Raw genomic sequence first — 13,082 nt, 5'->3', positions numbered from 1 at the left:
CGAATACGCAGGGTTACTTCACAATATTTCGAATATACGCACAAGTTTTATTTTTGTAGCGTATCTATAATGTTCGTTGCGTATTTGATACGCTTGGATATTATTTTACTGCGTATTTCTGCATTTCTGATGGGTATTTTACGCAGATACGCAGCTTATCTGGATCTCTGAATGCACCTATTTTAGAGTATGGTTTATTTGTCCAGTTACACTTCATATTTAGGCGAATCTAAACAAGAGTCATCAGAAGATGAAATATCCCCCCGGTCTCCATGTTTTCAAATATAAGCCCAAATGGGCCAACCAAGTATCGAACACAAAACCCAAGGGATGAGCTTATTTACAAATGGCTGGAATTCAAATTTTAGCTTTCTATAGATGGTGGAGTAAGCATATGCTGAGAGATGGCTTATACAAATATACAATGGTTTGTCGCATTGGTGCTGGAACTGTTTATTTGACATTTGCAAAAAGATGTAATATAAAAAGTAGCAGATATATGTAGACAGCACTTCTGACATGATTGATAAACCTGGTATGTTTTGTTGAAGAATATTTCATCATCTCGAGCTCTGCTCTGATATCGACACCACCTCCGTAGTTTAAATAACAACGCAGTATGAATTCACATCGTGGTTGAAAAGTTTTATTACACTTAGAACTCATGAAAGGACCTTAGTACAACGTACATGTATACATTTTTGTAAGACAATTATATATATGGACAGTACGCATAAATGAGAAGAAAAGTTGGGTTTAAATTACTTGAATCACTTGTATAGTAGTGACAACTGGCCCGAGACGTTAAGGTAATTAAAATCGCGAAACACTGTTACTCAGTGCAGAAGAGCCATGTCGTGAATTAGGCTCGTGGCGACAGGGTTATGTCCCTTTGTACGTTCCCACCACTTGTGAATTAGGTTTCCTGAATATTAAACGCGGTTCTACTTCACGAGGCTTGTCATTGCTAAACATGTAGCACAATATGTAAAATACTCGATCGTCTCCATTCTAACTACGATTACCACACGTTACTTATTTCATAACTGGATTATTAAAAAATACACACTGCAACTGATTAGCGTGGGACATCGATGTACCCTCATCTATTCTATGCTCTAAGTAACGCCTCGAACTATGGATAACGCGGCCTGTTTCCGAGGACTTTGAGTCACAGGGCGTCACTGTACTGCTATATATGCCTGGCCCCGATCCACATAATTATGCCTTCAGAGCGCTACGACTAGCTGAAGTCAAAAGTTACATAGACTTAAATACGCCTGTCGTATCGCTACGAATGATTTGAGGATCGACCGGGGGCCCTTTTTCTGCTTAAACTGTTAGTGTATATTCAATAGAAATGCATATAATTCACAGAGCAAATACCGGGATAACCTGAATGTAGGTTACGGAAACATGCGAGTGGTGACGAATGACAACAGAGTAGAGGATAGCAAAAGGACATTGCGGGGTTGTAGATGTCAGGCGATGGGCTTGGTGCAGATGTGGCTGCAAGCGTCGCTCCTCAGACAACACTTCTGGGTCACGGGGCAGTCCGAATCCACGGAACAGAAGCTGACACACAGGGTGGCCCCGTACCCACTCGGGTTGTCCTCAGGGGCAGGACACTGGCCACGCTTACCGCCCGCCACGTGGGGCAGGGCAGTCTGGCACTTCCTGCCACAAGCAGACTCACAACACTTCATCGTCCCTGGACACTGCACGTCCACCAGACACAGATCAAAGCGGACACTGCAGCTAACGGCGAAAGCTGGACCTCTGTTGATGGCGGGACACACTCCAGGGCGGGGGGCTGGGGTGCTGTTGGGCTCTCGACACTGTCTCCCGCAGTTTGTCGTGCAACACTTCCAACTTCCGGTACAGCTGGAGTCGTGCTGACATTGGTCGCGTGAGAAGCAGGGTTCGTTGTTGTAGTCTCGCGGGCACGTGCCTGGCTTTGGTGGGAGAAGTGGGGACTGACAAGTCCAACCGCACCCGTTACTGCAACACTTTGTGCCATTAGAACACTCGCTGTCAGACCGACACATTCGGACACAAGCGCCAAACGTCTTCACTGTAGGACAGGTCCCAGGAGTGGCAGGCGATGACGAGGGGTTTGACGTCAAGGGTGCCATGTTGCTGTGAGGAGCTTGTACTTGTGACGTTTCACGTTGAGGGTCGACACATGCGTGGCCACAACCATTGAAGCAGCACTTCTGACCGTCTACACAGTCGATGTCTCGGCCGCAGAAGTTGAAACAGATGCCGTTCCCAGTTGACGCAGGACATGAACCGGGCTTCCTAGCTTTAATGAATTGAGATAAGTGACCGTTAGACAAAGGTATACAGTTTATGTCCAATATCATGCTACATATGTACTACTTAAAAGAAGTTAAAGAACACCCGATTTTTCATATGACTATAGTTAATCTGTCATGGCTGGTGGGTATTGCAACACAAAGCTTTCCAGTTGTGGCTGTTTAGAATATAGAATGTGTACTAAGTTACATTGTTTTACAAGTGCAAATGACAGTTTAAGACGTTTTTCGTGGCCGGGGCGATAGCAAATTTACAGGGGCGGTGGGGTAGTCTTATGGTTGAAACGCTCGTCGCGTCAAAGGCACAGGTTGCTTTAAAACGGGGTAAACCATACTCAGTCCTTCCGTTTGGAGATTCCATTTGGAGGCACAGTACTCCCTGTTGTCGTAACACTCCATTTTTGAGGATCTGATGGTTACAATGTGTGATTGTATCGTAGTGTGTCATCGTAAAAGCTCGACGGCTAGGGTCGTTGTTCGTAGCCCTGGCTGCATTATTTACCAACTTCCCGAGGCAAGGGGTTTAACAGAGTGTAAAAGTCACGTTTCCAAGAAATTATTATTTACAGGCAGCCGTGATATAGCCATCTTTCCGAGGCAAGGGAATCAACTGGACTCAGTCAGTAACTCCCTTGCCTCAGGAAGATGTGATATAGCTGTAATATTGCTGACTGCCTTTGGGTTGTTTTACGTGAATTCAGTACCACGTTGGCATTGTTTCTAGTTTTGTATTACTCACTGCTGACTGACTGTAGTCCACCGGTGGGGCAGCACCGCCCCTGGCTGCCGACAGACTCTCCAACACACCCCAGTCCCCCGGGGCAGCCAGCAACCCCCTCCGTGCAAACCTTGTCCTGGCCGAATGTAGTGATCAGGGGACTGCCTTCGGCACATGGGTTGCTGGTCCTTGCTGGAGCTGAACCATTTGTCGAGCAAAGATAAAATTTCTGGTTATGGAACTTATTTTACGAAGCGTCTTGGTTGTAGGCTTTGTGAAACAAATATATCGTTTGATTAGTTAAATATACGTTTAATCATAAAGGTGACGTGAGCAGAAAGGGAATTCCCCATTTGACGTATAAGGCCACGTGTTACTTTAGGTCTTCCAGCCTTTTAGTATGACTTGATGACTATCTTTCAGAAAGCATAGACATATGTCTAGTACTTGCCTGGGTCTTTGTTAGAATAGATTTTGTGCTATTGTATTGGCATTGCCATTGTGGCTTCTAACATGTGTAACAAGGTACACGGTCGACCATTGAAAGTTTCCCATCGTTATCTTTTGATCTTGTTATTGTCAATAACTCACCTGGAGTCGTACAGACTGGAACAACTGCGCACAGTGGTGCGCATACTTCCACAAGTTTACAAACAGTCCCCTCCCTGCAAGACAGCACCTGGAACACCGCCATGACATGGAAAATATTACGGAGGGTGTTTAAATACAGGTGAGACATAGTTGTGCGACATTAAACATACATTTCTACGTAAGGATAAGATATATAGATGAACAACTTCTTTTTTACAATTAGGAGCGACGTTTTGGTGTAGGTTCTAACACCGTTATCACAGTACCGTTATCAAACAAGTGAAGTGTAACGGTGTTAGAACCTACAACGAAACGTCGCTCCTAATTGTAATTAAGAAGTTGTTCATCCATATATCATATCCTTACCAAGTACTCCAACATCTAAATGCCTCTCAAAGAAATATATTTCTACGCTTCCACGAATATATTAGCAATACGGCACGGGTGGCCCAGTCGTCTAAGGCGCCGCGATTCGCTGTGCAGAGTTGCGTCCCTTGGGCGCGCCAGAAACCTATGATTGTGGGTTCGAATCCCGGTTCGCCCCGATTCTGTTTCTAGGTTTGTCAGCACCATACCCGTGCTCGTGGGTTTCACCGAAGTGGTAAACGTCTGAGACCTGCATCACATCGGGATTTCCTTCCACATTAAGCTGACACCGTGATATGACTGGACTACTGCTAAAAGCGGCGTTAAACCCAACTCACTCACTCACTCATTAGCAATACAACGGCAAAATATCGACCTTTTATAAGGTAGGACGAAGTAGTTCGGTAGTAGTAGGAATACTACAACGCGTAATCAAGGTGCGAATATAATCTCGAGGCAGGTCCATGAATGATAACACAGGAGCGAAGATAACCCATTGTTTTTTATGCCGGACTCTGAAATCAGCTATATAGCTGGTGGCAATCGTAATATCTGGAAATAACCTTAGTTGCCTATGGTAACACCTTCCAAGGAAATACAGCACATGATTGAGTGAATCATGCTCATACAGTCCTATCAGGTGTCCAGCTGTACGCGCCTGACTACAAAGAGAGAGAGCTATATGGATATTAACACTGACTGATGCCAACCTTACAAGGATCCGGGTCAGCTCTGACGTCATCCAACAGCAACACCATCAGAATCTGTAATAATTCAAAGTGTTGAATACATAGTTAAGCACTGTTGAGAACGAATAATTTAAATGTGGATAATGACTGATGATTAATGTCGCTTTTAAGATTTTGTTTATTCCAATTTTACACATGTAGTGTGTCACCTAAGTTTTTTGGGGAAAGCTCCAAAACTATGTGTTGGCCGTAAGCGGTTGGAACGCAACCGTACAATGGCTGTATTATCACTGGGCTGAAATCCTCAGGTGTAACATCGGACATTTATATTTCTGCTAACACAAGGCTATGGCCTTGGTCAATTTAACAGCAGTGGGTGAATTGGTTTCAACACCGCTTTGAACGGTATTCCAGTTATTTCACGGCGTGTCAGCTTACTATAAGAGGACAGCCCGAAGTGATGCAGGTCTAGGATGTTTACCACTTTGGTGAAACCGACGAGCGCAGGTATGGTGTTGACAAACATAGAACCATAGTCGGGTCGAACCTGGATTCGAACCCACAATCAAAGGTTTCTGCCCTGCCAAAGGGACGCAACTCTGCACAGCGAATTGCAGCGCCTTAGACGACTGGGCCCCCCGTGCCCCAAATTTAACAATAAAGATTATTCTAATGACACATAGACGTCTTCTGAGGGCCATAACAGTAACAGCAGTTTTAACGGTGAAGTAATAACATGTACATTTCTCTGAAGCACATTATCCTCTGTCCAACAACATGACTGACAACCCGAGCGTTAAACAGCGGCGACGTTGGCCAAACAGGTTCCCTTCTAATCCCCCAGCGACACCGGACACATTCCTTCACTTTGTCTACAGTAGATGTTCCTTGTGTAATTGTATACTCCTATAGACCTAGGTACAATTTATGAGACATGTATTCAGGATGTGTCGCCGGTATGTAGTCATGGATGCCATTTTAATGTACGCTGTGCATGGATTCCTCTACCCATGTACAGACGCTGAGTACGGTCGAACACACGCAGTCAACAGCTGTTTTCTAACTCACAAATGTAAAAAACACTATTTTAGCTGTATAAATGGATTAATTCGGGGCAGGGAGGGTGGTGTTAACTAAACTAAGTTAAGGGTCTATTGTAGAAATCAGTAATCAGACATACTTTTATTGTCAGTTTCTTCTATGAGAGAAATACTATTACGCATACAGCAACAATTCATTGACGAAAACAAGGAATTTTAAACCTGGATTGGTTCGAAACTGCAACGTCTTGATTAGTAGTCCTTCACACTACCACCCGTGAAGATCCGGAGTAGAATAAGACTTCAGCAACCCATGCTTGCCGTAAAAGGCGACTATGCTTGTCGTTAGAGGCGACTAACGGGATCGGGTGGTCAGGCTCGCTGACTTGGTTGATGCATGTCATCGATCCCAATTGCGTGGATCAATGCTCATGATATCAATCACTGGATTGTCTGGTACAGACTACATTATTTACAGACCGCCGTCATATAGCTGGAATATTGCTGAGTGCGGCGTAAAACAACCAACCAACCAACAATTAAACTTCACACTACCACCTGTGATGCGGAAGACTGCTGATGTCACTGCTGTCAATGTTCCTAGTCACCGTTAGCCGAACTTGGTTGAATTGTACATTTGTATGTTAACATTGTACATGTAGCAAGTTCGTTGTAAGTCCTGCAGGTATATGTGCAATGCAAGTGCCTGTGAATATGATTTTCACGTCAAATTTCAATATATATTGTACATCTTATACATTTTTTTACTTATTGCCTAATTATATCCACTTTTTAAAAACATGTTTTAAATTTTAAAAGCGTTTTAACTTTAAACATGCTTAACTTCGAAACATGTTTATACGTGTTTAAATTCTAAACATGTTTAAAATCTGAAGATGTTCAAACATGTTTAAACTCTAAACATGTTTTAAGGTGTTTAAATTCTAAACATGTTTTAATGTGTTTAAATTCTGAACTTGTTCAGAGTACTGGATCTTGTGTTTAGGTGGTGTTTAGGTGGTGTTTAGGCTGTGAGATAGCTAATTTCATGTGTTTAGACCTAAATGCGTTTAGGGAGAACACACCAAATGTGTATTCTGTTTAGAAATTAAACACATTCCTAATCATGTTTAGATCAAAGCATGTCTTGTCTGTGTTTACATTCTAGACACATGTTTTACAGTGTACTGCTAAATCCTCCGTCAGACAAAGTTGTGTGGTCGAAGTAAAATACAAAAGTATGACGTCATCGAAACAGGTTTTCTAATGAAAAGGTTTGATTGTATTTAGCGTTACCTTAAACCAAAGGAGAGGGGGGGGGGGGGGGGGGGGGGGGGGGGGCGGCAAGCAAGTCCGATTTCGAACTCTTGAAGGATTTTTCTCAATATTTCAGCCGTGGTACTTCCAAGAGTAATTATACGGAAATGTCAATGAGGTGCACGAAGATGCAGGGCATAGGGCATGCGACTCATCTCCATCACCTGTACACGCATGGTACATCACCGTGAACCCAGCAGATAGAGGACACATGTCGCTGTAGACACCAAGCTGAGACAAGCCAAAGACAGCTTTGTCCGTGACACTCTAGGAATGATGTGTAACATCTGTACGGAAGCCTTTCAGGGCCATTTTATTATATATTTTTTTCCTTGAAAATTTAAGATGCTAAAAATGTTGAAATGTTGAAATGTTGAAATTTCCAGTTAAAATCTTAAAGTTTCAACTTATTATCTTGAAATTTCAAAATCATTATCTTGAAATTTCAACTTAGTATATATCTTGAAATTTCAACTTAGCATCTTGAAATTTCAAGAAGAAAAAGAAACAAAACCAAATGGCCCTAAAAGGCTTCGTACATCTGCTTGATTATTAGGAATAGAGATGTATCTTGAACAAATGTAATTACATGTACTCTGCGTGTATTGGGTTAACGCATATGCTTGGGAAGTATGAAACAACTCATTGTTCATACAAACAAGTAAAACATGATCAATAATGCTGTGAATAAGTCTAGTATCACCATCATTACCATTCTTGCACTATTTTAACCCATCGAGGTAACTGCCTTAACTAAATAAATCCTCAATCCAGTCCAGATTGGACATTTAACAAAAAGCAGACAGGGTATCAGAACCAACTTACGAAACCAAACTTTAGCCAGTGCGTGTCCTCCTCCACTCTGTTCATCGTGTTAGGGTAGCGCGCAGAAGCAACCCGGGTCTGAAGTACTACCCCACGACACACGTGGAACGACTGTCTGGATAGTATAAATAGGTGTGACTTGTACTGGTATTAAACTGACTGGTGATTTGATAAATGGAAAATAGTCGTTTTAAATGTTTTATTACCATACTGGAGTGCAGGAGGGGGTGGATCACGCTAACCGTGCCGGTAGAGGGGTGACGGGGTTAATGACATCTTACATCAGGGGGCGTTGTTTAAGGGGTGAGGGTGTATGTTCTGTTGGGTCGGCATTCACGGATCATGTGTGTGTGTTTAACACATATTCCTCTGTAGGTACGAAGTCGGCTATATATAATCCAACAACACGGTGCTAAACCAGGTTTATATCCCGATTTATTCCAAGCAGTGTGTAATGTGAAACCCCACGAAGAGGAACATATATTTAGTTCACAATTAAATTCCCTTTCAGACATATAAATTACACCTATTTTGAAAATAATTGACACGAATCGATGGTGTAGTTTCCTATGACCTCTCTACACAATAACACTTCTTTTAAATAGTAGTAAATGTGCGTTTTAGCGGGGTGACTTACATGACGGAGTCATATATACATCATATATACACAATTCACAATGAAAAGTTTTCAAAATTTACAAGTGCCTGGAAAACAACATATTATGATTTTCCGGATTTTAAATGCAATGCTCCAGTGCAGCGCGTGCTACTTTTCGCTGTTAAGGTAACAGTGGTATAAACGCTGTAAGGACCTCTTGGCTCTCAAGATGGCGTCCGACGAGGAACACGTTCACGTTTCAGATGAATCTGAACCAAAACCAAAGTCAAAAACGAAGAAACCCAAAGAACCTGGCATAATATTCCTTAGTAGAATCCCAATGATGATGAACGTTACAACGATCCGAAGTATTTTTTGCCAGTATGGGGAAATAGGAAAGATTTTCTTACAGCCAGACAGTAAGTATTATGCTTGTTCAGTATTCGATCACAATCATACTTCGACATGTTTTTTGATCGATGTTGATTGGCATTCTAGAAACTAGAAAGTAGCATTTTTTTTCAAAGTACCGCTCGATTTGCTTCAGACTTTGATTCAAATAAGCTATTTAGCCACGAAACCATTTATGTACGTTATGGTGTGTGTATGTAGCATACCCCAAACGAATTTGTACCCTAGAAATGAGAAATTTCGTACACAAAATAAAAGGTATATGGTACATTGATTTGCAAATCTACCATGAACGTCTGTGGTGGATTGTGATCATGTCACTTCAGTCTCAAATTTTATACCCAGGACCTTTTCTTAACCCAACACCATACACATCATGTGACAGACAATTCATTATTGTTCATGCTGAAAATATGAAGTATAGGATCGGTATCCCTGTTATCGTAGATTAGTGTATCATTGCACATCAAAGGAAGTAAACATTGCCTAACTGGCTATGTACTGTATGCCACTGTATATGTGCACAATTTTGTTGTATAGTGAGTTTGGGGGACAAGAACCTCAATGGACAAAACTACAAAGCCTTGGCAAAGGGTCAATACACTCCACATTAGATATGTAAGTCCAAGGTACATTCAGTGCATGATCAATACATAATTACACATAATGAATAGAGGAACACACTAAAAATGTAATACTTCTTGAGGAAAGTAGATTTTTAAACTTTTAAAATTTGTTAGACCTATTAAAGACAGGAAATGGAGGAATATAAATGAGATATGGAAAATAAACAAAACAATTGTGACCAGTTTATGACCAGACATCATCAAGGGTTATAGCTATACTTACGGCACCTCAGTAAAACGTTACCGATTGGCGAAAACGTCACCTCGCCTCAAGCGAAAACGACTACTATTGCCTGGAGAAAATGGCACCTTATTTTTTTTTGCCTTGGTCAAATAAATGAAATTAAACTTACATGATTACTTGCAAACACCAATAATTGTGAAATGTTACATTTGAAATTAGCCTCTACACCAACAAAATTTCAACTTACCCTATACCCAACTCAACTTGGTGTGAAAACATAACATGCTTTGAAGTAAAATAAATTAAATTAACTCACATCGTCTCTTACAAACAAAAATAATTGTGAAATGTTAAAACAAGTTTACCTTAGAAATTAGCCCCCTACTCCAATTTACTTGCCGACTAACTTATTGTGAAAACACTATATGATTGAAGTTTAAGTACCTTTACTCAATTTAACTCAATGTCAAGCTGAAACTATATTTAAGAGGCCTAACATGGTGATGTCAGATCACAATTATTCACAATGGCCTTTCGATGTGTTGCATACGAGAAGAATGTCAGAAAAAAATCAACATGCTGTATCATGTGACAACTGTGACCAGTGGACCCATCGTGTTTGTGGTACCGGACTTCCTGTGGCCCGTTATCGAGAAATAAGCTGAGTCAGCTTCTATCACAATGTTCGGTGGTACATGGGCTGATATTGTAAACATGTGATGAAGATAGAAAACTCCATAAATTGTTCTTATCGTAATTAAAAATAGAGCTGCCATTTTCGCTTGACACAGACACTGTTTTCGCCAAATGCGGTGCCGTTTTAGCCAGAGAAATTGGTGACGTTTTGTTTAGGTGCCGTTTTATCTCACACCCAACATCAACACTTCATATATTTTGTTAACACCACTTTCCATGTATTCACCAGTGAATACATAGGACTGTTTTCTGGTGTAGTAGTGAGTAGTGTCTGTTTTCTTCAACTAATGATATGAATCGTTGTGACTTGTGGAAATCAAATTAGTAGTACATTCATGAGTTTTTTGCAATATTCAACCATCGTCTGATATTGAAGTAATTTGTATCGCAGATGACCACAAACCCATGACATTTTGCAGTTTGTGCAATGTAATTTGAGTACTCATTGGATTCCTTTGTTTTGTAACCAGGCCATGGTTTGGATTCTTTAATATGAAAAGTGATAATCTGGATTATGTAGGTCAGGTAATAATAATGTTTGCATATTTATAATGCACCAAATCCACACATCACATGCTCGACGTGCTACATTATTACCCCAGTCAGTGAATCAGTGTGCACTCAGTTTTCATTCCAATCTGCCCATGAGGCACTAGAAGGTAAACAGTCACATTACCATCTCATCCTACTGGGTACTAGAAGATAATCTTGCAGTTTCTTTGCAATTTTGAGAATAATGTATCATGTATAATGTATAACTGTCACAGTTAGTTATATTTATTGTCTTCTTTTATAGCCAAAGCCCACAAGCGAGGGAAGAAAGTGAGGTGTTTCAGTGAAGGTTGGGTGGAGTTCGAGGACAAGAGGAAGGCGAAGAAAGTGGCAGCCAACCTAAACAACCAGCAGATAGGAGGCAAAAGGAAACATCCATGGTTTGAAGAAATCTGGAACATCAAATATTTGTCTAAATTCAAATGGGCACATCTCAATGAAAGACTGGCCTATGAGAAGGCAGCCCATGAACAAAGAATGAGGACAGAGATCTCTCAGGTGAAACGTGAAGCTGACTTCCATAAACAGAATTTCGAAAAGAGTAGAATGTTGAAAGACATTGAGCAGAGGAAACGGAAACAGGGAGAGACGTTTGAGGTGCAGAATTTTAAATTCAAACTGAGAGACACTGAAGATGAGATTTTGGCAAAGAAACAAAAACTTGGAAGTGAAAAGAAGCCAGAACGACTTAGTGCAAAAGCTGCTGGGTCAAGCAAGTCATTCCTTTCCAGTTTGTTCTCAGGTGGGGGGAAGATGAAAGATGAGGATGAATAAAACAAGAATAAAACATGTCTGCTGTTGTCTCGTCTCGTCACTGAAACTGATGTTGATGGTTTGAGTTAATGTTCATGATAGAAGGTATGGTAAGAGTATGTAAGTGACATTACCACTCACCACCAGCGGATCCTGGCACAGCCAGTTCACCAGTATACCATGCTTACAGGTACAGCTGTGGCTGAAAATGAGGATTGGATGGTCAAAATGTTGCGACTTTGATGCTGATTGTTGCTTGTGACTTTGCTGATTGTTGCTTGTGACATTGCTGGTTGTTGCTTGACATTGCTGATTGTTGCTTGTGACATGGCTGATTGTTGCTTGTAACTTTGCTGATAGTTGCTTGTGACATGGCTGATTGTTGCTCGTGACTTTGCTGCTCATGCAATTAACCACTGAGTGATAACTTGCAACCTACTGAAATGTTGCAAGATGTACTCTCACTTATATTTTGTTATCAGAGGTGAGAAGATAAGTCCCCAGCAACCTATGCTTTTTGTAAGTGGTGACTAGTATAGATGTGATTCCCACTAGCTTTTGAAACTGCGAGTCCTGGTGGACTGGCAGCTCTAAAACTTACCAGTCAGTGCTCCCTAATTTTTTCAGTCCCAACTTTCAACAAAAAGAGAAACGTATGAAATTACCTGGTTTTCATTCTTTCAACATCATGTTCAATGCAATGACATCATCCTGAAGTAACTAAAGTTAGATCTCCACGTCATTCAATCAAAGTTCGGTCACAATTTTCTCTGTTTTTAATTTAATTTAGTGACTAAATTGCTTCAGATATTTATTTAACTTCGAGGCAAAGCGAAATGGCTTAAAGCTGAATCAATGCAATGAACCATACCATACACCAATACCACTCACAATTTGGTATGTGTTATTTTGAAAATTATGATATTTTTTAATATCAATTTTAATATCAATATAATAACACAGTGGGTTGATAAAATCAGTCTGCGAAACAATCTGCGTTTTTGCAATACACTATAGCTAAGATACGTATTGAGAGTGAGCTATGTTTCGTAGCTATCTTTATAATTTAGGAAGTGCACATATGAAATTAGAGATTTGTGTTTATATTGTAATTTTTTTGGGGATGGGTGGAAGACGTGTAAGAACTCATTATCATCTAATGTCAGCTCATATTGTAGGCAAGGGTGATCCAGTCGTCAATGGCGCCGCAATTCGCTGTGCAGAGTTGCATCCCTTGGGCACGCTTGAAACGTATGATTGTTGGTTCGAATCCCGGTTCACCCCGATTATGTTTCTAGGTATGTCAGCACCATACCGTGCACATGTGTTTCACCGAAGTGGTAAACGTCCGGTTTTCCACCCACATTAAGCTGACAAGTCATGATATAACTGGAATAC

General features: G+C 41.0%; 2 protein-coding genes across 2 annotated transcripts; one reads left to right on the top strand and one right to left on the bottom strand.

The window, feature by feature from the left end:
* Positions 1 to 1,481: 1,481 nt before the first annotated feature.
* LOC124139785 (uncharacterized protein ZC84.1-like) lies at positions 1,482 to 7,967 on the bottom strand. Its single transcript, XM_046507111.2, has 5 exons — positions 7,865 to 7,967; positions 4,704 to 4,757; positions 3,628 to 3,715; positions 3,058 to 3,234; positions 1,482 to 2,305 (listed from the first exon to the last, which is right to left on the bottom strand). Exons 1-5 carry the CDS (start codon positions 7,907 to 7,909, stop codon positions 1,482 to 1,484), a joined length of 1,188 nt encoding a protein of 395 aa, XP_046363067.2. The 5' UTR covers positions 7,910 to 7,967.
* A 700-nt stretch (positions 7,968 to 8,667) lies between these two features.
* On the top strand, positions 8,668 to 11,722 carry LOC124139752 (activator of basal transcription 1-like). Its single transcript, XM_046507068.2, has 2 exons — positions 8,668 to 8,881; positions 11,176 to 11,722. Exons 1-2 carry the CDS (start codon positions 8,692 to 8,694, stop codon positions 11,703 to 11,705), a joined length of 720 nt encoding a protein of 239 aa, XP_046363024.2. The 5' UTR covers positions 8,668 to 8,691; the 3' UTR covers positions 11,706 to 11,722.
* The last annotated feature ends 1,360 nt before the right edge of the window (positions 11,723 to 13,082 follow it).

This window comes from Haliotis rufescens, unplaced genomic scaffold (genome assembly GCF_023055435.1).
Source record: "Haliotis rufescens isolate VD_foot unplaced genomic scaffold, xgHalRufe1.0.p SCAF_1, whole genome shotgun sequence".
Lineage (NCBI taxonomy): Eukaryota > Metazoa > Mollusca > Gastropoda > Lepetellida > Haliotidae > Haliotis > Haliotis rufescens.
Note: the sequence above shows the minus strand (reverse complement) of the source record. Positions and strands in the feature narration are given on the sequence as shown.

Excerpts from the sequence above, each read along its gene's own strand:
- LOC124139752 (XM_046507068.2), top strand. The coding sequence starts at position 8,692 with ATGGCGTCCGACGAGGAACACGTTCACGTTTCAGATGAATCTGAACCA. Across the intron at positions 8,882-11,175 it reads GATTTTCTTACAGCCAGACA|CCAAAGCCCACAAGCGAGGG; the intron begins GTAAGTATTATG and ends CTTCTTTTATAG.
- LOC124139785 (XM_046507111.2), bottom strand. The coding sequence starts at position 7,909 with ATGAACAGAGTGGAGGAGGACACGCACTGGCTAAAGTTTGGTTTC. Across the intron at positions 3,235-3,627 it reads TCCAGTCTGTACGACTCCAG|CTCCAGCAAGGACCAGCAAC; the intron begins GTGAGTTATTGA and ends CAAATGGTTCAG. Across the intron at positions 2,306-3,057 it reads TGGACTACAGTCAGTCAGCA|CTAGGAAGCCCGGTTCATGT; the intron begins GTGAGTAATACA and ends AATTCATTAAAG.